Raw genomic sequence first — 26,684 nt, forward strand, 5'->3', positions numbered from 1 at the left:
ACTAAATTCTCCCGAACTTTCAAACATGCTGGTTTACTTGTAACATTACTATAATTTAATTCACCTTTATCAGCGGTAAACTAGTTCTCTTGGAATGTTTTAGTCTTTGATTAAAAAAACAATAGAGGTTGTGGATAAACAGCTTTAATGACGTCAAACGTGACCCATTCATCAGTAGATCTATGTATGCATCCTTTTTGTTTCTCATCATTCAGTTTTTCAGAGTTATACGAATAGAACTTAAGAACTATTATTTTTTCTTCGGCTGTCGGTAATGGTTGTCAGAGGCAACCAAGAGGAAGACATTGCCGGGTGAATTGATGATTCATGATGGCATCGGTGGACCATTAAGGCGCTCTGGGTTATCGGACTGTAACTAATATGAACATCTTGTCTTATCACTTAGAAGAAGATGTCTTCATTGGCCATAGAACAACGCGTTTTGGTATATCTCGTCTAAATGCCAATAAAAGTAAGCCTCTCTGTGACATATTGGTGCACGTTGCGGTGAGAATCGAACAAGAAGTGAAATATTTGGGGGTGTTGAAACAAACAAGAATGTGATGTCCTCTCGGAAAATTAGTCTCGATAAACTCTGGCATTTTTCCAAGGAAAAGTGACAATTTTCACTATTTTATTCAGTGCTATGTGAATACCCGCCAGAGAGCCGGCACGCGACCGCATTACGTAAAACTTACGTCGTTAAAATTCTGTGCCATAAACCTTGATGGGTGGCTTAGGAATATGTCGTGTCTTCATCCCCCAGGGAAAAGGGTGACATGACACAAACTCGTATAGTTGTACACGGTACATGAGTATCGGTAGTTTGAATGGCTTGTAAATTATTCAAACCAAATATTTGCCTTTTATCTGCATTCAGCGTAAAGCATGACCATAAATTTTCTCATACAAGGGCGTTTTCGAAAATGAAACTCAAGAGCATATACAAATCCTTCTTTTATGATCATCGCATGCACGAATTTTCGTCAGTGGCATCACAGCTTCATTATTTACACATCTTCAGAACGTAACTCTGAACAGCCTGCATATGCCTAGAAAAGTTTCTCCAGGATGATATTTCTGGGTTTGTTCATTATATATTGATAAGTTAACTACCTTTACCCCCCCCCCCCCGAAGAAATTACATTTTCTTGATATGTAAAAACAGTGAATTTTACATGTTGTACATTATTGTACAGAACATTTTTCTTTCTTTCGTGGAACATTTAAAATATCGTTCACGTTAAAAAATAAATACAAGTAGATATACTTATAAACGTTCCTCTGTTTTCACATCTTCATTGGCAAACTAATTAAAACTATTACGACTTCATATTACACTTAAGGTTTTGAGAATTGAAATAAAAAAGATATATACTGCAAAATTGGATAACTATATGGGTATTTCAATCGTGTGTGTGTGTGTGTGCGCGCGTCTTGAAATCCTGACATTCCAGTCCCTTGTGGTGAATTACTCTTGACTTATCTGCATTTAAATGCATTTACAAAGCACAAATGACTGTTAAAGAGCTTTAATACGAAAGCGGGAATTTTTATTTAGCAGTAAATTCTCCCATCGACTATATCTGGATCATTTACCCAACCTCTAATCAACACTGAAAAGAGTAAGTTTTGGATTCGATATGATCGAAAATTGATGTAGTGGGCGAAATTGAATTACTTTTTATCGCGGATTTTTACGTTTTCAAAGTTTGAACTAATAGAAAAACGTAGTGGGACTTTGAATGAATTGTTCACGTCCTTCAAATTCACCAAATATAGTTATTTAAAAGTAATTAAAACAGTTGCTAAACACATGTATGAAGTAAACTAGATAAATAACAACATTATATGTGGTAAGAATAGAATAAGTTTATGCCCGAATTTCCTGAATTTTACAAACATTTTAGTTCCCCCTCTATTAAAATAGTAATCCAGGGCAAGACACACAAATAAATCGTTTTACTCAACCACGTGTTTTCCATTTCCTTTTGACTAAAAGAACAAAGTAATATTGTTCCTTCACTCACGTGTAGATAGATGTATCCGGAAATCAATTTCTCACCGTATTCAGAGCTATACACGAGGGCTATCTGCGCTAGCCGTCCCTAATTTAGCAGTGTAAGACTTGAGGGAAGACAGCTAGTCATCACCGCCCACCGCCAACTCTAGGGCTACTCTTTTACCAAGGAATAGTGGGATTGACCATCACATTATAACGCCCCCACGGCTGAAAAGGCGAGCATGTTTGGTGTGACGGGGATTCGAACCAGCGACCCACAGATTGCGAGTCGAGCACCCTAACCCCCTGGCCATGTCGGGCCCACGTCATAGATACTTGTCAGCGTATATTTGTACACAGTAATATTTTATAATTCTTGAAAAATAAAAAGTACATTTACACTACCTCATCGTCTAGTTGTTTGACTGTGTTCATTTTTTCAATGTTCGTAAATTATTCATTTTTGTCTTTTCTTTATTCCTCATTTTCTACATATTTTACATACAAGAAGTTACACATTCTGGGAATAATCATAGGCCTCATTACTAGGTGTCAGCACCATACATTAGCAAGTAAATGATATTTGGGCAACTGCGAGGCGAGATTAAACATAGTAATGAGTGGTCAAGCCACTAAATGATGTAAACACTAATTTACGAGGCATTGTGTTAGCTGATCTGTTTGTTTTTCTCGATGTACCAGTTATGGGCTTAATACATCTACAGGATAAAATGCATATATATAGGGGAAACCAATGACCTGTGCATAAGATATATAAACTTCGATAGATTGACACGCCAAACACACATGAAGTAATTAGTGAATTTCACATACATTAGATGAGTCTGAAGAAAATAAAATAAAAATAATGGTTAAAACTTGCATCTGTGACAATAAAGGTAAAACGAATACTGCCTTATGTAGTAAGAGAAAAATTTACAAGTTATGTTTTTTAAGTTTTTTTCTTAATTTGATATACCAACGTCTCTTTTCACGAGGAATTTTGAATACACAAAAAATCCAAAATCGCTGTCAAATCCTTGGTTTTATTGTTATTTCGGAAACACTATTGGTGTAGGTGAAATGTAACAGTTGGTGCTCTAATTGTGGGCGTTATTGTGTGTGGATCTTTGAAATTGTTTAAGGTATTTTTTACGTATGTTTTTATGCATTCAACCCTAAGCTATTGTTGTATGCCTTTTACTGTTTTGACTTAAAGGATATTTTGGATGTCTTTAAATCCGTTTACAAAATGAAATAGAATGTTTTATTTTTGAAATATAGTTTAATGAAACTTTTACGACCCTCGTACTTAAAAGGAATATTTAATTCCAAGCGAAATTTTAATGTTAGCTGACGAAGAAAGGCTAATCATGACTCCGCATGTTTCTTCTTGCTTTCTTTCTTTTCCATCTTCTTCCAAACAATTTTCAATCGACCGCCATTACTTCATTTCTCGGTGGATTTACTTAAATCTTGGTAGGGTTTTTCTTGGTCCAATACGTTCAGACACCCTTTTCTTTTTTTTTTTTGTTGTTATTTAGGTCTTTTAAGGATTTTATGAGGTCAAAGATATAACAACTTAATTGTATATTTTGAGCACGTGTGCAGTCATATTTACAGCAATCAAGATAAAAATTGGCACAAATATAAATGTTCATGCGCCCAATACATTGACATAAAATGTTATATTTGCCCATTTTAGGGGAGTCAGAACTCGCAAAAAGCATAATTTTGGGGTTTTTGATCAATTACTCGTCATATTTTAACCAATTTACATGGTTTGGTACGATGATGTTTCTCTACAGGTCTCAAACATTGACAAACAAAAATGGTGGATTTGCCCATTTTCAATAATTATAGGGGATCAAGATGCCACCAAAGGATAATTTTAGTTTTTCTTTATCAATTACTCTTGCAGTATTTCGGCCAACTTACTTGGTATTTGGTAGAAAGATATTTTTTGCAGATCACATACATATACATACAGAGAAGTGGGATATGCCCACTTTTGGGCATTTTAGGGAGGTCCAAATGTTAAACTACATTGACAAACAAAAATGCTAGATTTGCCCATTTTTAGTAATTATAGGGGATCAAGATGCCACAAAAAGCATAAATTTAGGGGATTTTGACAAATACTCTGGTTTATGTTGGCCAATTTAAATGGAAGTTGGTATAAAGATACTTTTTTTACAGATCACAGACAGAGATATAAACAATTTTGTGGGATTTGGTACAAAGATACCTTTTTTACAGATCACAAACAGAGTTATAAATAATTTTGTGAGATTTGATACAAAGTTACTTTCGACCATACTGGGATTGCTTGGTGGATACTTGTTGCATTTGCACGTGAATGTTGGCTCTTTAATTATTACTATTTTTTATTCTTATTAATGAAAGTCCTAGAACTGTAATTTTTGCATAGATAAACACCAGGACAAAAGTATCATAGGTGTGTTATGTAGAATTTGCTATGTAATAAAGTAAAGTGATATTTAGTTATTTATTTGCTTATTAGATGTAATTTAATCAATTCATATCATTAATTAGTAATTTCTATGAATGCTATATTATTACATATTAATATCAGGGTACTCATTTTTCACCCCAACTAATACAAGGAGAAACTTATAAAACAAAGATGCGTTATTCATACAAAGGGTATTTTGTGAAGGGTTAGTCTTAACAATTTGCTGCCCCCCAATGGCACAGCGGTATGTCTGCGGACTTACAACGCTAGAAACCGGGTTTCGATACCCGTGGTGGGCATAGCACAGATAGCCCTTGTGTAGCTTTGTGCATAATTAAAAACAAACAAAACAATTTGCTATGTGTGGGGTTTTCATGCTGTTTCGTCTTTGTTTCTATTTTAGATATTCTAAATTTCAGTGTTCTAGTTTTCATGTTGTGGTTCTATCATCAATTACTGCTGAGATGATTTTTTAACATTATGTTCGTCTCTCGTTAAAGTGTAAAATCACTTACACGAAGTAATAAAATATGACGTAATTCTCAGATGAAAATCATTTAAAATACCATAAATGATAAAACTCTAGCGTTATATAATAAATTTTAATTTTATAGTCTTAAAATATTTTAATACGGATTTTCTTATAAAATGTCTCATTTATTACGGATTTATGCTCTAGTGCAAGGTCTAAAATTACTTACTTTTCTTATCCCAATTCATGGCTAGGTGGTTAGGGCGCTCGACTCGCAATCTGATGGTCTCAGGTTCGAATCCCCGTCACACCAAACATGCTCGCCCTTTCAGCCGTGGGGGCATTATAATGTGACGGTCAATCCCACTATTCGTTGGTAAAAGAGTAGCCCAAGAGTTGACGGCGGGTGGTGATAACTAGCTTCATTCCCTCTCCTCTTACACTGCTAAATTAGGGACGCCTAGCGCAGATAGCCCTAGTGTAGCTTTGCGCAAAATTCATAACAAACAAACTTATCCCAATTACTTGCAAATTACTCTTGGAGATAAGGAATTTCCAGAGAATAGTTAGAAACAGTCAGTATAATTTTAGAATTAAACCAGAAAAACATAATTAACTCCTAATTCATTTTCTTCTATTAGAACTACAAGGTATTGATCTATTTTCGTTCTTATTCTTAGTAAATGCTGCTGTAGCTTGTGCATAAAAGGTTTCATACAGCCAAGTAATTAACACACAAATGAACAATGTTTGTAAAAAAACAAAGTAGCAACAAATTATAGTTATAAATATTTACATTGTACCTCCGCTAACGATGCTAGCAAAAACACAACAGCTGCAATTTTTGAAGATTCATAACTTTTCGGAATCCTGTTGCAGCTAATTTCAGTTTTCGTGTTTTTTTAAATGAAGACAATTTATCACATTCTTTCTTAATTGTTGCCCCCCAGTGGCACAGCGGTATGTCTGCGGACTTACAACGCTAGAATCCGGGTTTCGATACCCGTGGTTGGTAGAGCACAGATAGCCCTTGTGTAGCTTTGTGCATAATTAAAAACAAACAAAACAAATCTTAATTGTAAGCATTTTTTTATAAAATATTAAGAGAACGCAGTGTTTCCAAAATGGTAACGTAAAACATTGACATTTTTCACATTTCATTTAGTACACAAAATCCATTATGTGTTAGAAAGCTTTTGGAAACCTATGCCAGACAACTTTTAAAAGTGCAAGAAAAGAAAAGGTTGAGAGAGATAGATCCGTGATGAATGTCTTATTCATTCACTCGAATAATTGGAATATTCTATTTAAAATGAAATAATTGTTGCAGGTGTAACTTTTGTTGGAATGTGTGTAACATTTCGCTAAGTATATATGAAATCGCTAATTTTGCTGAGATAACGAAAAAATTTAAATGAAAACCAAGCTTTAGAGTCAGTACAAAAAGCGTTATATAAACACGTTTGCAACATTCACGTGACGGCTTTCAGATCATTCCAATGAACACAGACGACTATTGTACACGGTTATTCAAGAAATAGCATCACGTGCTTCTCCTACTAATGTTTCTGTCATGTGCCTTTCTGTGTTATAAGGTAACATCTAAAGGATTAGTGCAAGCATATTGTAAGAATCATCTCAGAAAGATTTTCCAAGGACTGCATACTGTCATCCAAGGACTGCATACTGTCATCCAAGGACTGCATACTGTCATCCGAAAAATAAAATGCCTTTTAAGGTATCTTGTGTTTGTTTATAAAGTTAAAGTTTATCAACCGAAAATGTTGAAGATGTGATGTGAAAGAAGTTTAACTTAATATAACTTTTTTGTTTACTATCAAATCGATCATTTATGTAAAACTAGTGTTTTTGAAAAACCAAGTAGCATTGGTGTCCTAATTAATTGCAAGCAGAAGGTTTACAAAGAATTTTCCGTTTTAATATTTGTATAGGAATGAGAAGGCAATAATTTTTCTTACTACTTCGGTAGGAAGTTAACGCGAAAAAACCTGGGCTGAAATAGTTTTGGAACTTTATAAAATACACCCCGTTTGTTTTGTGTTACTTTGATAAGTGTGGTACAACACATGAGTTGAAGGACTGTATTGTCCGGTGTTGAGTTTTGTACTTCCTAACACAAAATGTAGCGCTAAGATGAAAAAAAAAATAACCTTTTCGTATGCTGTAAATGTCTGATAATCTCAAATGCAAGGAAATAGTTTACTGAAACTAAGATGAAATGCACAATGTATATAAACATTATTCATTGCGCTGTACGTAGACTGAAAATTATGCATTTAATTTCAAAACTAAGATACACAATACAGTTTTACTGTACTGTACGTTATTTGATAAGTGGGCATCTAATGCATTTCTTCTCGTTATTCTTCTCTGTTCAACGTGTTGTCCTTGTCACACAACATTTAGAGGCAGATAGCTGACCACAACCAGACATATATCTGTGGTATCACGTTTTGTTCTACTACTATAATGTCAACATTACATAAATCATATTTAATTATATGCGTTAATCAAAGGAAGTGTATTGTGTTTGTTCCATTCTATTATTCAAGAAATTATTGCCACAAAATCATCTAGAATATGCGTGAAATGCAAGTTATAAATATTTCAGTTTTGACTCACACTAATAAAGTCATGATATTATTTATGTCAACTGTATAAGTCTGTTAGCTCAGCCTGTTAAACTAATTGTTCGAACAGGATCATTTTGTTTTTATTCTGCCTGACAAATTAGATAGATGTATAGAAAGTTAAGAAATGTGTCATAATAGCGAAGACTCTCAAGTTCGATTAAAAACTAATCAGTCACTTGCATTTTACTGAAATTTTCAGATTCTTTTTTGTGCTTGTAAAAGATTCACCAGTTGCACAAAATAATATATATTTTTTATTTATTTATTTTTTTTTGATTAAAAATATGATCTCGAAGCAACCATTTTCTGGTTGCAGTCCAAAAGTATTAACAATCACTTTTGTTCGGATAACACTCAATTGAAATCCTGAATTCATTTAGCAGCTAATCTCATTGACCTCACTTTCGACAAACAGACTAAAAGGCATGTTTGGAAGAGTATTGCTGACTTTGGATTATTATTAAGCATAAGTTCAATGTTGTAGATACGAAATCAGACAACCAACAGTATCAGGTATCTGTTTGTTGATACTGTGAAACATGGTAGACAATTCCTACAATTAAATGAAGTTCAAATCACGCCACAAACGATAAATAGAAAAACGAAAAGCTTACATCTAACCAGTTCATGAGCTAATCACTCTGCCCGACTACCAAAACTTACTGTGACATCATAACTGGAGTGCAGGATATTTGTCCATAATTTCTTAGCAGGCGAGTCTAGGTACCGCCTGGACTTCTATGATGGTCGTCGTCATGCGTGGAGATATCCTGTAGAGAACTACGCCGACTGCACAGTAGCTGAACATAACAAGCTCAGGGGTGGCTCCCTGAGGGTACGGGAAGACATCTGTTAGTTGAACGTACTGATCCATACGTTTATTAGGAATTGTGTTGTGCATTGTATGAGATGCTCACAACCGTTGTCAGGCCTTTTGCAGTTGCTATTAACCCTGATTCTATGTTCGTCCCTACCACCAACATATATTGTAGAAACTTTCGACTCGTTAATTTTATTAGTCAATAAACAGTAACTTTTAACTTAACCATGTCTTGGATTTATTATAACTTACACACCCAAAAATCTACAATATAGTATTATATCTTACTTCTCTATTTATCCAAATAATTGCTCTTAATTATGTTTATTTTTTCTTATTGACCTTATTTCAATTTGAACAATTTTGTGTTTTTCCGTAAGTCATGATATTAATGACACAATTTTTATACTTTATTATGTAAGTTATTTATAAGGTAATAGGTGATACTGGATATTATTTGGAATTGGTGTTTATATGGAGGTTTTTTTTTCGTATTTTTTTTTTTCGAATACACATACATACCATTTTTCCATATTATCTGTTTTTTTTTTTTTTTTTCATTTGACACCTGTTTCTCTTGAATTTGTTGTTATGGAAACAAACCCCAGTCGTTTTACACATTTTAACTACGTGGAACGTACATGTAAGGTATAATTTTAGTCATGATGAGAAGATTTCTTGAAATCTTTCCACAGTGACGGAAATTACCAGCTATGCAATATAGTAAAAATATCAATTATGATCACAAACAACAGCACACACGGCTCTTGTTACCTCCTGTTGTAAAGACTGTATCTTAAACAGAATGACGTCACCGAAAACTCAGGTTGGAAGAGGTTAGTTCACAAAGAAACCTTCGGGTATTCCTGTGCTCTTAATCATATCAAACGATGTTCACCCCGTGAATCATTTACACAATCTCATGACTCACGAAACTACATGCGTATGAAATTAGTGTATTAAATATTCCCTGCGGCAGAGATAGGACAGTACATTGAAGTAGAAACATCAGACTTCTATCAATAGACAAATGAGATTTTGATCCCTCCTATCATCTCTCTAGAACATTGGATTCCTCTTGGGCACAACAACATTTAGAAACCTTGGAATAAAGAAAAGAAGGGAGGAAAAATCATCCTTAAGGGCTTTTGAAGGCAAAAATTCGATTTATATTGCGAAACTATGAAGACCACGACTCTTAATCTCTATTTGTTTAGTCACTTTCTCCATTTTCTTTGTCCATTTGTTAATTCCTGGAAATCCTTGTTTTTTTTTTGTTTTTATTGCCTATAATCTGTGAGCGCTATAAGTATTTGCTCGTATACGTTGGAATACTTAACATCATATTTTACGATTTAAGGACTTGAACTGCTGACAAAGTTTTCAAGACGTACACTTTTTTCCCGTTTATGCAAAGACTTTGTGATTTCCAGTTTAAACTTTAGTATTACCATGAGTTTCAAATTATAAAATTTTCACCATCTTGATTAACAGATAATCGTTCTCCACGTTCCAGCAGAAACAGCTTTATCAGTTCCGTATTTAATTTTTTTTTCAGTTTTACTGTATATCTTTGTGACAGTTATCAGAATTGTACTTTCCATTTGATAAATAATATCTTATTCACAGAAAGATGTCGATAAGTGGTCCTTTTAAAGAGGACCCCACAGTGGCACAGCAGTATGTCTGCGGACTTACAACGCTAGAATCCGGGTTTCGATACCAGTGGTGGGCAGAGCACAGATAGCCCATTGTGTAGCTTTGTGCTTTATGACAAACAAATAACACTTTAAAGATATAATGATCGCAAAATAGAGACTTCTTCGTTTTTATTGTCTCAGTATGTAAAATGAGCTTTGATCTAGACATTGCTTTAAGAGCTAATAGTTTTATTAAAACTAACCATATGAAATTAATTACATAAAATTATTAAATGATAATAACAATAATCTTAATATTTTGTCTATGACCGGAAAATTATTGTTATAAATAGTGACAATCATTCATCATGCCAAGTTTATGCATCTGACAATCCGACATGTATTTGATTTTAAAAAAATTAAATAAATATTGGTCATCAGACCTATGAATGCAAATAGCATTTATCAGAAGTGGACTTATATTTTAAACTTCATGATATTTCGTATCAATATGGGGTACATAAGGTCTAAAAGTATGCCCAAAAGTGTCTGAGAATATTGCCTCGAGTCTGGTGAGCGTGCACGTTACTCCGTTCAGCCAAACCTCTCTTTCAGAAATGTGTTAATCAATTTAGCATATGTGGGTGAGCGTTATTATCTATGAAGTTAAAATCAGAAACAATGAATGTTACACCAAACTACTGGTAGCAGAAATCGTTTTAAGATGTGGTTTGTCTTTATAATACGTTAATTAATAGTAATAATTATGCAGGATATAGGACTCGGTACATCCACCACTGCTTATTATTCGTCACGTTCTTATAATAATAAAATGAATTTGTCCCAGGTTGAAAAGTGAATCATCTCATTGGATACGATATTTCCACTATTGCAGACGCCAAACTAAGGATAAAATAGCTTTTTATGGGCAGAATGTGTAATTTGTCTATAACCAGACAACGAGTCCATGTCCGACTGCGAACATCTGATACAGTTTCAGAATAGGTGGTCTACGTTTGCGGGGGAACCAGACTTGTCCGGGTGTCTGAGCAGCTATGCCATTGGTTAATAATAATAGATGAATAATCCTCATTCTTACAAGTTACTTACCAACAGGAAACAAATACCTCAAAATTAGCTTGACCATTAAAAATCACATTGGAAAAAAAAACAAAAAACGTGTGAATTGGCACCGGCGGTAAGGACATCACGTTCAGATCTTTTGAGATTGTAGGCAATAAGTACATTAATCTTCTGCATGTCCCCAGTAGATAGTGGTGAGTTCACGGAATCATAACGTTAAAATCTGGTGTTCATTTCCATAAGGCAGACAGAGCACAGATAGCCTGATATGTAGTGTAGCTTTGCGCTAACACAAACAAACCCTTCTGCATTATCTATGGTTTAGTGAAATATATATATATATATATACTTTCTAAGTAAACACATAATTGAATTTGAGAGATATTACTTTTAACCGAAATAGACAATGTTATGCAAATACATTAAGCTTTAGAAATCGTAAGAAGACTATTAAAGTAAAAAAAAGAAACACCTATATTTTTTGAAATTAATGCTCCTGTAAATAGGCAACAAAACATTTTTTTAAGTTTCCCATCTGCCTTTCTTTAGTGGTAAAATCAGTTGCGACTTGTTAGCAATAAGCAAGTATAGTCGGCCTGTTCCGCATTCTGGGTTTTCTTTCATTTTACACTTCTGTTAACTTAATGTGTTTGACATGGTGTTCTTAGGATACTAGAGAGGGCGTCTTTAATTCCTTCCCTGTCTTCCCCAATACCCGTCATCCCGAGAAGACGAGTGAATACTTCTATCCCTGAGGCAGAACAATGGCGCAGAACACAAACTGGCTCAGCATTCAGTTCGAGCAGTCTTGCCAGAAACAGTTCATTCTTGCTGTTGCTTCAAACGCGATGAAGGCTGCGGGTGCCCATCACCGGACAGCACCAAAACAGAAAGCCAAATATGAATACGAGATCTTCAAACTTCATTTCCTTTTACTAAGGCACAATACATTGGTCGCGCTGCAAAGAACCCTTTTGAATTGGTCTCACCTTACTTCTTCCCTAGCCGTTGGCTTTGGCCCCTTAACTTCATCCAGAGTGTGGAATCTTGCATTGATCTTGGTTGTTTGCCTGTTAGCCACAGGGGGGTAGCCACGTGTACTACTGCAGCTGTTTAGTTCTCACAAGTGAAGTACACGTGTGTGGAAGTCGAGGAAACTGCAGACCTTCGATACGGTTTTATTATATTGTCTACTTTCTTTTTCTCGTTTTCGCTATTGTGAGTTAGTAAAATATCAGTTTTACTTAACACATCCATAAAATGCTAAAGGTAAATATGAATCCAAATCTATCATTCGATTCACGTATTGTCATTGGGTTATATTTATATTCTTCAAGTCCTATATATATATATACCTACGTTTAATTAACGCATCCTTGTTTTGTACGATTCTTCATATTAACTGGGATGTAAAAATGAACACCCAGATATCAATAGATGTAATAATATATCATCCATAGAAATTATCAATTAATGATTATTATATAAACAAAATATGCCTTGATTAAATTACATGTAATAAGCAAACTTAGGTGTATCACCCAATGAAAAACAAACCTAGTATCAACCCCTGGCATATCTAGTCGATGAATATCATGGAAGGGGGGGGGGAGGTTAAAGGGCGCTTTATCCCTAATTTAGTTGTGACGCGTCAAACACTTGGGAGGGTATCCTTCCGGTTCCGCCAGTGGTATCTGTATGCAGTATAAATATTTACTGTCCGTTTCACTGAACCATGGTTTATATATCTAAGTTTAAGATCTGATGCAGTAGTCTCATCTTTGACGTGTAACGTAGATCGCTTATAAGTCACTAAATTCAACAGCGCTGAAATAGTTTAGTATATGTAGTTTATGATTGGCGTATCTGTTTTTTCATGGGATATTCGAAACTGCTTCTCACGATACTAGATGATCGAGAGCTCTGAACTCGTGCTGCATAACACACCTAATAATACTAATATACTAATTAAGAAACATATGATTACGATAGAAGATCATAACATAATTTGTTAAAAGTCATTTTTAGTGAAGTATATACATCTCACCATCATCTTATGCTCGCTAAAAGGTGCTCAGATTTTTATGACTCATTAAGTATTCCTATTCCTTCAGGTAAGACGCCTATAAGTCGTAAAACTCTCTAGTACAGGCTGGTAAAAATGTTCTCTCTCTCTCGCGTCAAATACCATTACTAGGATTGTCGCTTTTGAAAAGTTTCGTGGTTATCTGAGTCTGCCTAATTAAAATGCGAACGTAGTTGAAGGTGATGTCTCCAAGAGTTCCAAGTACGTCGTTTTCATGCACCCTTCTTACCCGTCTGTAATAAATGCTGGTTATAGCAGGTCAGCCAATGATAACCAAGTAGGCCTGGGGCAGGAGCCAGAATAAAAATGATATGTGGAGGGTTTTAATGCCTAACATATTCAACCCCCACCCCAAAACACACACACAAACAAACAAAAAACGCTTGTCTTTTCGTTAACCATTAAGTACAATAGTTAACTGGAACTGTAAATTTAGATTTAGTCTGGAGTCGAAGCTTATGCATAAACGGTATACTGTTTACTTAAGGTATCATTCATTGTAAACATTTTAAATCTCTATAATGTTTGAGACTCTCCCGCCTCATTGTTGAACGTTAATGGGAAATATGCTATCGTTTTCTTTACAAAAACCTCTGTAGCATCACCGTGAAATAACATTATAATTCCGTGTTCGTAGATAAAAAAATAAAAAACACAAAACGACCATTGCTACATTACAGTGCGAAAATGTGAGTTTATTTACATAGATTACAGAGGTTCAACTTTTTCATAAAGATATGTTTCGGTTTTATCATTATTTTAATATGCTATTGATAGCTATAAAGCATAAAGCTAAATTCAGTTTATCAAAATGAAACCAGGAGCTTTTCCGTTTCCTCTTCTTGTTAACACTCAGAAAATATGGCTTTAGACGGTCTTGGAATATTATATTTAGTAATATTATATTTTATTATATTTAGTAATCTGCCTTAGAATGTTCTTCCAACATACGTTTTGTGGATGGTCCAAGGTTCGGGCTCGTAAATAGCCGCCGAACACGCACTGAAACAGTCAGCAGTTCTAAATTACGGACGCATGTGCTTGAGTCTCCGTATTTGTGACCTATACAGTTTTGTGTTTATACGTTACATTGTTTTAGAAACTACACATGCAACGAAAATTATTATTTTAAATCACTAGAAATTCCAAAATTCGTGCGAAAACTCCACTCATATCCAAATACTGTACGTGGTTTTGTGGGAAGTTAACATATTCTCCTCCAAGGGTCCAGCAAAATACCTCTATCGTACAAATTATAGTGGCCAGATAATTTGATCTGTTACAGAAAATGACTTACTATCACCATATTTGAGTTACTCCTTTTATTAAAATGATAAATCACCTGCTTGTTTCACAAAATTTAAGAAATTTTATCTTGTGCAAAAATTGGACACCAATAACCCTAAAATAAGGCCCAAGAATGATTCTTGCTTGTGTGAGAGAGAGAGAGAAAAACATATAGCCATGTAATTTGAGTTATTAGTAAGTGCCTCACAAAGAAGAAGTGAAGAATTAACGCCTTATGTCGAATGGGAGAACATTCATTTAGCGTGAAAAACTTTGATTACCAGTCTTCTTTGATTGTGTACAGACAAAATATGAATTGATCTTTAAAGGTTATCTAACTTTTAAAATATTATACTGTACTTCAGAGAATATTTTGTCTCTCATTTTCTATTCCAACTAATGAGTTCTAATATTGAGGGATGGGCCTTTTAGGCAATGACTTGCGGGGGGGGGGGGCAAATGACATATCTGGAATGTTTTTTTCTTACATGCTTCGAATATGAACCCGAAATTAAAAAATAAAAGGAACCTGATAATAAAACACAGTCTACGCAATTTTTATCACAAATTTTAAGAATTAATACTGTTTTGTTTTTTAGGAGGTGTCATTTTGTTTTTATAAATAAAAATTTCATATGAGATTAATAAATTGTCAATATTCCGAGGTTTTGCCGCCTGACTCATATTTTATGGGCCAGATAAAGTTTAAGTTTGGTTATGCCTGATGTAATGGTCTTCATTATGTGCATAAGGTGTTGTCTAGGTGAAAAAATAAACATATGCTACAGAAGATTAGATTTTATATGTCAAGATATACATTATTATCGGTGACTTATAAACACAACTACATAGATTTAAACGAAACGTTTGAAGGAATGCTAATTTAATATGTTAATTTGTGTTCTTACTATATTTTAGTTATCCTCACAACCTTTGGATAATGCAAGGTTGAACATTGATAATATCTGTTTAATACAGAAAATAAATTATAGTTCATAAAAGAAATCAAGAAATTAATTATGTCTGAAATTTTAACACAATTCTTAAGGTTTATTTACTATGAGGCATTTTACTTGTCTTGTTTTCAGAACTCAAAAATATTTGAGTGCATTTGGCACATGCTACTCATCGTGTAAAAGAGAATATTTACTGTCTTGTTTTTAGTTTATGGTCATTTGCTATTTTGTCAATCCATTCAAGCTTGTTTAGTGTGCATGTTATTATACAAGTAATAAAAACTGTTATTTTTTTGCAAATATTAAGTATGATGCAGGGATAGCAAATTCAAAAAGTACAGAAAAGGTAGGGATTAATATACAAAACAATACAAAAATCACTAAATAAGTAGCCAAATCTTTCCAGGAATAACCTTTATCTACAACTACATGTTGAATTCCTGTCATTCGCATGGCCCATTAGTTGCATAGTACTATGTAGTCTTACATTGGTTAATAACCATAAGCTTGTAAGATTAATTCAGTACTTACTACTACTTATGTGGGGGTTTTTGTATAGTTTATATATTTATCCTTACGTTGTTTCTGCATTTTTGCAAAATTGTTTTGTTACTTTTTTCTGACTTTGATAAATGAACATCAATAACACGTACAAAGATCTGACAGTTGTATAAATACTTGATCTCCTCGATATCAGGAATATTAATTTCGATTATTATTTATGTATTTATTTTTACTGAAATTGTTTTGGTAGATATCATGTTTGTGAATGAAAAGTCACAAAAGGTCGTTATATAAGAACAGTTTGTGCTTCCATCTAGCGACTATAAATGAAACTGTTATTTATGAAAAATGGAAATAACATATGCTTACAAACTGAACTCTGTCCTAAGTAATAGTTTCCCTAAAATTATTTCTCCACACAAACGTGTGTGGTAGAAGAACATAATAATATTACTGCTATACAAGCTGTGAAACACTCGATAATAGCAATTGGGTGTTCAAATACAAATAAGGCTATAACTCAACTTTGGCAGATCTAACGTCAAAGTGTTGTTGTTATAAATTCAAAATGAAATGTAATAATAAATCTTATTCTAGTCTCCCGGCGGCTCAATGGTAAGTTTCGAGGCTTATATAATGCTAGAATTCGAGTTCGATCGCCGCAGTAAATACAGCACAGATATTGTTTAGCATTATGCTTAATTATTAATGAAATATTATGGTAGTGAATGAAAGTACAAATTTTGAATTTGATACTCAAACATTTATATATATTGTTTTTATATTTTTCAGCTTCCGAATAGACAACACTGATCACATTATTGATGTAAACAAGGGAAATATACCTTTTGAATATGACCAAGTTAACATCATTTGTCCAGTTTACAGTCCAGGAACACAAGAAGAGGACGTGGAGAGATATATAATTTATAATGTAAGGTTCTTATTCCATCTCTTTGATGACAAAATTTCATTAATTTGGGTTTTATGCTGCTGTTAGCCGAAAAAATAAAATAGCATATTTTATTCACTAAAAATTATCGCACGCTTACCTGGCGCATTTTAGGCCGACAAAGTATGTTTTCACACGAAAAATGCATTTCGAAACTTAGTTTCATATCATATCTTACGCTGTTGCATGATAGTAAAGCTTCTAGTATTTCGTGACAAAAGATTTAAAGTAGACAAGAAACACTTTTTATAGATAAATAATGTTCAGTACATTTATCTGGATATCCTTCTAAGAAAGTAAGAATAAATTGTTTAATAGTGACAGATATATATAAATTTTCGTAATTGTAACTTATTATCCCTACACGAGGAAGGATGAAACGCAGTTTTTCTACTTTTGCTTTCAGAACAGAGATAGAAATCCATCGTTGAGCTAGTTAAAACTGCTGAGTGACATGTACTCCCCTTTAGAAGTAGAATCAGATAAAAGCGTAAAAATACTAAGACCGGTTTTCTTCTACCAATCTCACGCACTTGTCTTTTTATTCCTAAGTAACTTTAGTCATTTTATAACTCCTGCTATGCACGTTTGCTGATGACATAAATAATATTTTTTTCTTTTCTCAACATTTTTCCACGAGATCTAAAAATTATCTAATTTATCAAACGGCGTTCATTAATATTATATATTCTGACAAAAAAAATTAGTTTTTTCTTTTTATTTCTTAATAAATACGACAACTTGGAGAATAATATGATATTTAAATGTGGTATTTCGTTTATTTTAATTGATCATTTGTGAAGACGTTGGAATTTTATTGTTATGAAACTTCCTTATCTGTATTTCAATTAAAACGGCAAGATTTGACTCTGCCATATTGGGGCGATTTAGTCCTCAGATTATAACACAAAAGTGATAAGTATACTACATGAAAAAATACTATAATTGATGGTGAAAGAAAACAACCTAACATCTTTAATGGAATTTAGCTGAATTACGTCGATTTTAATTTTAATTTCTAACATTATAATGAAAATTGTTTTCTACGATAAGCAGTGAAAATAAATCTTTTGACTTCTTTTAACAAAACACTTGCACCATAAGATAATAGCAATAAGCCCAACAGATACAAGAGTTTTTATTTTATTAGCCGGGAGAGAATCCTGAAGCATGTTTGTTAGGTTATTAAGTATGCGCTCCTCCTCATGGTTTTTAATCATATATTCTAATGTCATAAGATTTCATAATAAAACGTTTGTGTGAAATCAAAGATGATTAAAAATATATATTTCTCATTGCCAATCGATGTCAGTGTGTTTACATCGAATGTTTCGTTTTTAATAAAACTGGTACCAAGAAACTAACTATGATATTTCTATATTATGATTGTCGTCGATTTTTCCATTGATAAAAAAAGGAAAACGAATTATTATTCATCCGTAGTTGAGAAAATAACTAAGTTACCTATTCGTGTTGCAGGTTTCCAAGGAGGAATATGATTCTTGTCGAATCAACAACCCCAACTCCCGTGTTATAGCCGTCTGTGATAAGCCTCATCAACTGATGTACTTTACTATTACTTTCCGTTCGTTTACCCCTCAGCCTGGAGGCCTGGAATTCAAACCTGGTCAAGACTATTATTTTATATGTAAGCTGGACTCTATATCTATACCTGTATATTGTTATCTAATATAATTTTAGCCACCTCATCCGTTGATTAGTTAAGGTTTCTTTTTAAACATGTACTTAGCCCGGTGTTAAAAATCTACAAAGTATCAGGTGATTCAACAGATTCCCTAACTTGTAAAAACATAGTTATAACTAATTTTGACTAGGAAATTACAATTAGTGTTGCCTTAGTCAGGTTGTATACTATCGTCCTACACCATCATATTATCTTTGGTGAAAGAAAGGCTGATCTTATATAATAATGCACCAGCAATGCGATCTGCATCTGTTGGAAAATTGGTGAGAAAAGAATTTGGGGTGACTGAGACAAACAAAAGACAATTTGATTTTGGACTTTTCGCTGTAAAGAAATCTTTGACAGTGATAGATTATCCAGCATTACAATCGTGGTACCCGATAATGGATGAGCATAACTCCCCCTTTCCTTCTCGTGGTATGATTTTCAATGAAATAAAAATAAAAACATCGTTAAAACTTTTATGCCAGATAAGTCATTAGCCTACAAGCCCTATTTTTGAGTATAAACTGCATATATTAGTTCCCCAAGTCTTTAGTGCTATCACTGAAGTCTAGCATGTTTTTATCTGTTTATTTAGGAAAAAGTTTTGTGTATAGTATTACAGTACTAAAGAAGGAAAATTATTATATATAGATTGATTTATTTTTTTACACGTTGCTGATTTATTCTAGTGTTAACACTACAGTTTTTCAAGTTTATTGAAATTTTAATGGAACATAAAAATTCTGAATGTACCATCATCACATATGTACGTGCTTAATGAGTGTGCTTTAAAGTTTTTAATTTTGAAACGCAACCAGCTACTCTGTTATAAAAATATTTTTGATATAGACGCTTGTTGCATTCTACAGGAGAAAAGCAAAATGTCCCTTTCACCTTTCTTTTGTTTTGAATAGAAAAATAAATACTCACTCTAACTTATAAATTAATTTAGCGACATCTGGTGGGGGACATGATCAACTTCACCAGCGTATGGGTGGACGCTGTGCTACTCACAATATGAAGATAATCTTCAAAGTTTGCTGCGATCCCTCGAAAAGTAAGTAATTCAATAAAATATAAGAGATAATACACAAGTGTTCTATAATATTATTTCTTTCGTGTTTTCTGATATAATATTGTTATTTGGTTGAATAAGATTGGTTTGTGTGCTCGTCGTTATGCGCAACCTGGGAGGGTCAGACTCACTCGGACCTCTTCCTACATTTTATGTCAGTATGTGTATTTTGTTTGTTGAAGTTTGCGCAAGACTACTCGAGAGCTATCTGCGCTAACCGTCCCTAGTTTTGAAATGATGAACTAGAGCAGTGTTTCTCAACCACCTATCCGCTGATCCGTCACAACCACCTTGCCGGTTCGTGGGATTTCAGGAAAACAAACATGTACCAGATTTGATAGCATTCAGTTTGTACAAACAAAAATTATACAATTAGATATTAGTTTGCGTTCTCGATTGCAATGAACGCATTTTTGAAGTTTCTTTTGAATTTTTCAGTATTTGTTGTTTCTAGACGTGTTTGGTTAAATTTCCAAATCCTTTCCATGTATTTGTTTTATTTATTTCAAAACAAAAATTAAGATTTTCTCAATTTTTTAATATGTCTGTAGCCTTTGAAGGACAAGACGGTAGAATTTGTTTCAAACTTACAACACATTCAAATGTGAGCCCCCACCCTCCAGTGGCACAGCGGCATGTCTGCGGACTTACAACGCTGTAATCCGGGTTTCTATAATCGTGGTGGGCAGAGCACAGATAGCGTTTTGTGTAGCTTTGTTCCTAATTACAAACAAACAATTCAAATGTGACCTGTGTGACAGACGTCTATAGTGTAAATTTGTATTTAAATGCTTATACTATGCTTTCTATTTGTTGGCCTGTATTAAAAATAAAACTAACTGTGGATCTTTATTTTAATACGACAATGCTAAGAAAATACGATTGATTAAATGGTTCAGAAGTTCACAACTAGTAAATTAATATATAATGTTTGAGAGACTTTTTAACTTTCTAATGAAGTCTTATGTGTTCTATAGTTCAAGTAATTCTTAAACATTCCAAACTAGAGCTTTAGCTTCATTTAGGTTTTGAAATGATGTTAGATAATGTTTCTTTTTTTGTTGCCCCCCAGTGGCACAGCGGTATGTCTGCGGACTAACAACGCTAGAATTCGGGTTTCGATACCCGTGGTGGGCAGAGCACAGATAGCCCATTGTGTAGCTTTGTGCTTAATTACAAACAAACAAACTTTCTTTGTTATTAATAACTATATATTCTTATGATTTTTCTACTTATATTTGGAATTTTTTATTGAAAAATACTGTAATAGATAAAATAAACAAACTTCAAATATTAAACTCTTTTAAAAAAGTTTGTTTCATGAATGAAATGTATACAGCTTGTGTGTCTTAAAGAGTATTGCATTTATTAAACGACTGCGAAATACGTAATTTTTACATCCTGTTTCGAGTGTCCGTCTTCTTTCCAAGTACAAGGAATTGAAATATATACGTTCCACTTTGATATTAATGAGTTCTTCCTTTTTCACATAGAGAGCACCACCACCACTACCACCAGCTCTACAATGTCTAGTGTAACTTTTCCTGCCCTTAAACCTGTGCTTACACTCTCTAGCACAACCACAACGACCACCTCCACAGAACCAGTTTCCACCAACTCGGGTGTCATCTTTCGGTGGTTTCCCCCAAATTTCCCATCTAAACCTCCAACCATCAAAACTTTTGAAGTGCCAACTCGAGCGGACAAGAAAAAGACTATTCCAAAGAAGAAGGGTAAGTACACTTGCTTATTAAAGAATAATACAAATAGAATCATAACGTGAGTGCTGGTGAGCGGTAAAATAGTCTACAACAAAACACAGTACAAGTTCTTAGCTTAGTCGATTTTCCCCAAACTTTTGCGATAAGTGTGTCAAAAAAATTTTTTACACAACTACTGTTAAGAGTTATTTTGGACGCCAAATTAGGCAGTTGTTATAAAAATCGTTTTGTAAAAACGACACGTCTGGTTATCCACACGCTTTTGTTATTATAATAGCTATATCATCTTAAAATAGGTTATCTATAGCAAAGTAACAGCTATCTTATGTATCATCAAGATACACGGTGATACACGTTAGTGTGTGTCATGCTGCTCAAACAACCTGCAGGACACACTGTGTGTTATTAACAGAAGTGATAATTTAGCAATTTTCCACTTTTTGTAGCTCAGACTGTGGTAACCCAAACCCATACATATTTTCAGTGGATGTGCTCTATTGGATCCCTATTTCACATACCAAAATTACAAGTTAATCCATTAAGAAATACACGGAGTATAAAAATTCTCCAATTTTGATTGAATTTCTTCCTCTTTTTTTTCGCACCGAAAGCACGAACATTTTATTTGATAGAAAAACATATATAGCTTTCATGGACTTTTTTTTCAAATTTGGTACACTGATAAATCTTTATAATCTACAATTAAGTGTCAGCCTTGGTGTTAATATAAGCCACATGTGCAAAATTATTCAACAAAAACTACTCAATTTCGAACAAAACTTTTGTGCATGCCTATGCAAAAGTCACGTGAGCTATCAATCTTAAAATTTTTACTACAGCATCATCTAAGAGGAAAAGTGAAACGTTTTCATTTTTTTTGTTATTCAGATTAGAGACGGTTGATTTAAAGCAGCAAAAGTATAGGGTGAAAGCACGTGCAGATACTTAAGTTTTGGTTAGGCCAAGCAAACTAGATTAGCAGTTTCTAGCTCACGTTTTCTGAAGAATCATCGGGTGGAGGGTTATTATTCATTCCCAACTTTTAAGCACAGATTTGCTAAATTTTATGAAATTCTCCTAATTAAAGAGTGTTTAGTGTCACGTGATATTACTTAAACAATTAGCATAAATAATGATGTTTGATATGGCTGTATCTAGTGCATGCGGGTGATGACGCGAAACTGTTAATCTAGTTTCCATGGCGTTACTATAAAGGGAGTTATTAACACTGTTTTAGAGAGGGAAAACTACCACGATATATTGTAAAGAATCGTATTGGTTCTGTAAAGTATAGGTCTATTCTGAATGATAGGGTTGCCATCATAAAGCTAATGCTGGTTGCTAGTGTCACTTTCTTACTTGTTGTAATTTGTTGGTGTGTTTTGACAAAAAGTTATGATATCTGACCAAAAACACCTTAGGTGTGATAAAAAAAAAAGACGTGGCTAATAAAAGATTAAACTTAGATTCTCAGGTATTGGGATCCAGGTCTTGAAGACCTGGGAGGGTCAGGTTCAAATGACCTCTTCCTCCCTACTGTATTATTGTCATTTTCGTCTTATTATTGATTTAATTTGTTGACTATTGTAGTATTTTATGTTTTCATTGTTGTTTGCTTATTTATGATTTGTTTCCTTCTAATTTCTGTTGTGTTTATTGTGCAGGCATTATTTCTTGTATTGTTGGGTCTTGTGTTTTTGTATTGTAGAGTTCATGAACTGTTGTATTATGTATGGGATTAGTTTGTTTATTAGAATGTAAGCACAAAGCTACACAATGGGCTATTATCTGTGCTCTGCCCATCATGGGTAAAGTTATTGAACTGTTGTATTATGTGTGGGATTAGAGGTATGAATATTGTTTATGATTATTGGCTATGTTTATGATTGGTGTGATGCAGTCTTCTTGAGAGTTTCGATATTGTGCTATGAAGTCTTAAAATGCTTTTTGACTGCTTTAATGATTGGGTTTGATATTTGTTCTTGACTGTTTTGTTTTTGTGGTTGTTGTGTTGTGTTTTTGTTTGCTTCGTTTATTTCTGCGTTTAATTCTTCTGTAATTGCGTGTGTGTTTGTGCTGGTAACAGTGTTATTCTTTCTCTACTGCTTGATATGTTTGTTTGATTGTTAAATTGTGTTTTAATGTCCTTATATTTAAGACATCCTTTGTAGTTGGCTGTATGTTGCTGCTGGCAGTTGCAGCAAAGTGGTTGTGTGCTGGTTTTAAGGAATTCCGAGTTTCGTAGGATTAAGTGTGCGACTTAAAGGGATGAAATCAAAGTTGGCGACCAAACTGATAGCTACACAAGAAATGTACAGCAAATATTCATTCATTAGTTAGCTAGGCCGTGTATTTTCTTTTATCCATCGTCGTGCCCGAGATGGGCCAATAGGTCTCATATTGTCCCAAAATATTATGTTATGTTATTCTTCTAGTAAAACAATGAAACATTTTATTCACAAATTATATCTTTTTATTTCAGGAGACAGAGACAAACTACCCAATCAGACACGGGCGAAGAATGAGGAATTGGTTAACAACATAGCGTCTGATAACCGCAGGGCTCACGTGACTTCGACTATGGTGTCGCTAGTGTTGTTACTTGTTATAGTTCTTCAGACAAGGTGAACTGTGGAGGCTAAGGATAACCATACTCAAAAACTTTTCAGTCCTTTCGCTGTGTACAAACTGTACCATAGTGCCCTGTAACATAGACATACAAAATGGCTTCGGAAGCGACGCCAGTAGATATCTGGTCAGTGGACGTGTTAAGTTGTTTCAAAGGAGAACGTTTCTCTCCTTGTGCTAATTACTAGAGCTTAGCCATGAACTTAATAGTTTGGTATACTCTTCTAAAAGTGAGACGGTAGCTTAAGGTGATACACAAGAACTCGACAACATTTTTGTTTTTCAAAAAGTAATATGTCATTGGTGGCAGTTACCTAACGGAACCACAGACTTCTGCTATAAATCACGAGTTTACTTAAACGTTATACTTCTCTTCCACCTTTACTCCACTCTATATCGGAAGATGTTTTGAAAGCAAATCCACTGTACTTCAATATAAGCTGATATTCCAAACCCTTCAGTCCTTGTTTAAGAACATAAGTCATCTCCTTTGGACGACGCTATTGTTCAAGCCGGGAATAATGATTACAAACTCTTAACCGAATAAGTATTTCTAATTTCATGCTGTGCCACTAGAGAAAAGTTACTCGAGGTCGTGTGAAGGTTTGTAGTGTAGCAAGCCCTGTATCAATATATATATATTACTGGTATTGTGTAGGTAAATATTACAGGTTTAGTTGCTGTAGAAATAACAGGCATTGTTTCGGTGATTGTTAAATTGCTCTAATTCCATGATTTGAAAATAGTTTCTAGTAACATGAAACAATTGGTTGAAATAAAACTATTAGTAAATAACCGTAACACTTATTGTTTAAAGCACTACTGCAGTAAATAAGCCCACTCTGATATTCTATTTGCTATCTCAAACTTACTGATACTCTTAGTGTTTAAACATCTAGCATAATGATTCCTTTCATATATTTTGGTCTGCCAGTTGTTAAAAAACAACAACCCATTAGCATTGAACTCAGCGAGTGAAACTGTTCAGTAATCTGCCTTAACGTTTGAGACAATTTTTCTTGAGGACGATAAAACTTTTGTACGTTTAATTTAACGCGTTAAGAACTCAACATTGTAGGGAAAAGTAATGCCACCATCACTTGGCACACAGGAGTATTTTTTTTTTTAAATTTAGTTCAATACTAACTGAGATAGGAGTAGAAACAATGTAATCTGTGTTTACGTTAGGCAACATAGCAAGAACAAAAGGTCTACCAGGCGGAAAGCCAATTTCGTTATGAAGGATTAATGTGCCAAATAGTCGTCAGTTTTATCTAGTGCACAGTGCCTTAAAGTGTAGTGATCTCGTTTCAAGCAATTTCGAGCCATATTCTACACCGTCTTGTCAAATCTAGATCATGTAATCGGCCATAAAGAAATGAGAAAGACGGATTTAATATGTACGTCAGTTAAGCTGATTTTAATGTAAGAAACACTGCTGATTAAGGTTTATAGCTGTCAGAACTTTGAAAGAGATATTATTTCGTCATGTCCTTACAGTATCGCTGTTAAAGTGCATAAAGTGATCACATTTTTTAAATAATTCGTAATTAAAAAAAAAAGATCTGTTTCCACTAGAAATTGAACCAATTGCGTTTCTTTCTCTGTTTGTTTTCGTAAATAATAACCGTGTTAAATTATGTTCTTTAGGTTATTTGCACATTATTGAACAACGTGTACACGTTTGAATTAAGTTATAAACAAAATTCATTTATCCTGTAAAAGTTTAAGTCCATAGACATAACTGTGAAACTTCGACGTTGGTCGATTATGGATCACACTTTCTGGTTACTGATTCACTACCCAGGCTTCAGATGTTCTTTTGTAAATAGAGTAATAGCAAACTACACAGACCACGTAACAGTAGACAAGGATAGGACAGATGTTTGTTGTAAGTAATGTTCAAGCGTTAAAAGTGGTGGAATTTTATCCTTTAACGGCAGACAACTATTTAAACAATAGTTAAATAAAAACGTAAACTCACAGAAAAGAAGATTGTAAATTGAAAGGGGACATAACCATTTTATATAAAATTATGACAATAAATAGGATCGTAAAATTTAAAGATTTAAAACCGATTCTCGTTTTACATCTTTAATAAAAGGATTGAGAAATTCAACAATACGATTGCTGGCTGATGATCAAATGGGATAATGTTTGAAACAACAGACTGAAAAAACACGCTTATAAATAAAGGGTAAAACATAAAAAGCATTCTGTTGTGAACCAAGAGATCAACTTTTGCTAAATATTTTTTGGAAATCAATTGCTTTACCTTAGTCCTAATTAAACGTCTTAGAATAATTAAAATGCTTTGACATGGTCTTTTTTATTATCACTTCATCAGGATTTCACAATGATCGGAAACTTGAATGACTTGTGTATTTGAAGACTTTTAGTTATCCTAAAGTGTTTATAACCGCAAGAAAATTTAGTTGCAAAATGATAAACATTTAATCTTCAGCTAAGAACAAAATAGAATTTTCAATTGCTATCATAAATATTCAAAATCAGCAATATCTAATTAGATAAATTGAGAAACTGTAAATTACATAAATAAGGTTCAAGAGAAAAAGAAAAGAAAAAACCATGGTTTGAAATTTCAGTATGTATAATTTCTCAAACTGACTCAACCAAA

At 33.7% G+C, this 26,684-nt stretch overlaps 1 protein-coding gene across 3 annotated transcripts in view; it reads left to right on the forward strand.

Moving 5' to 3' along the window:
• The window catches only part of LOC106457195 (ephrin-B1-like), a 370,555-nt gene extending 344,499 nt beyond the window's left edge, over positions 1–26,056 (forward strand). For all 3 annotated transcript variants that reach the window (XM_022383047.1, XM_022383054.1, XM_013916591.2), the window contains exons 2-6: positions 16,773–16,914; positions 18,412–18,580; positions 19,575–19,679; positions 21,191–21,430; positions 23,901–26,056. In XM_022383047.1, coding sequence (XP_022238755.1) covers positions 16,773–16,914; positions 18,412–18,580; positions 19,575–19,679; positions 21,191–21,430; positions 23,901–24,046 — 802 coding nt within the window. In that variant the 3' untranslated portion in view covers positions 24,047–26,056. The remainder of the gene's footprint in view (positions 1–16,772; positions 16,915–18,411; positions 18,581–19,574; positions 19,680–21,190; positions 21,431–23,900) is intronic.
• Positions 26,057–26,684: the final 628 nt, after the last annotated feature.

The sequence above is a fragment of the Limulus polyphemus genome, unplaced genomic scaffold (assembly GCF_000517525.1).
Source record: "Limulus polyphemus unplaced genomic scaffold, Limulus_polyphemus-2.1.2 Scaffold14, whole genome shotgun sequence".
NCBI classification, from domain to species: domain Eukaryota; kingdom Metazoa; phylum Arthropoda; class Merostomata; order Xiphosura; family Limulidae; genus Limulus; species Limulus polyphemus.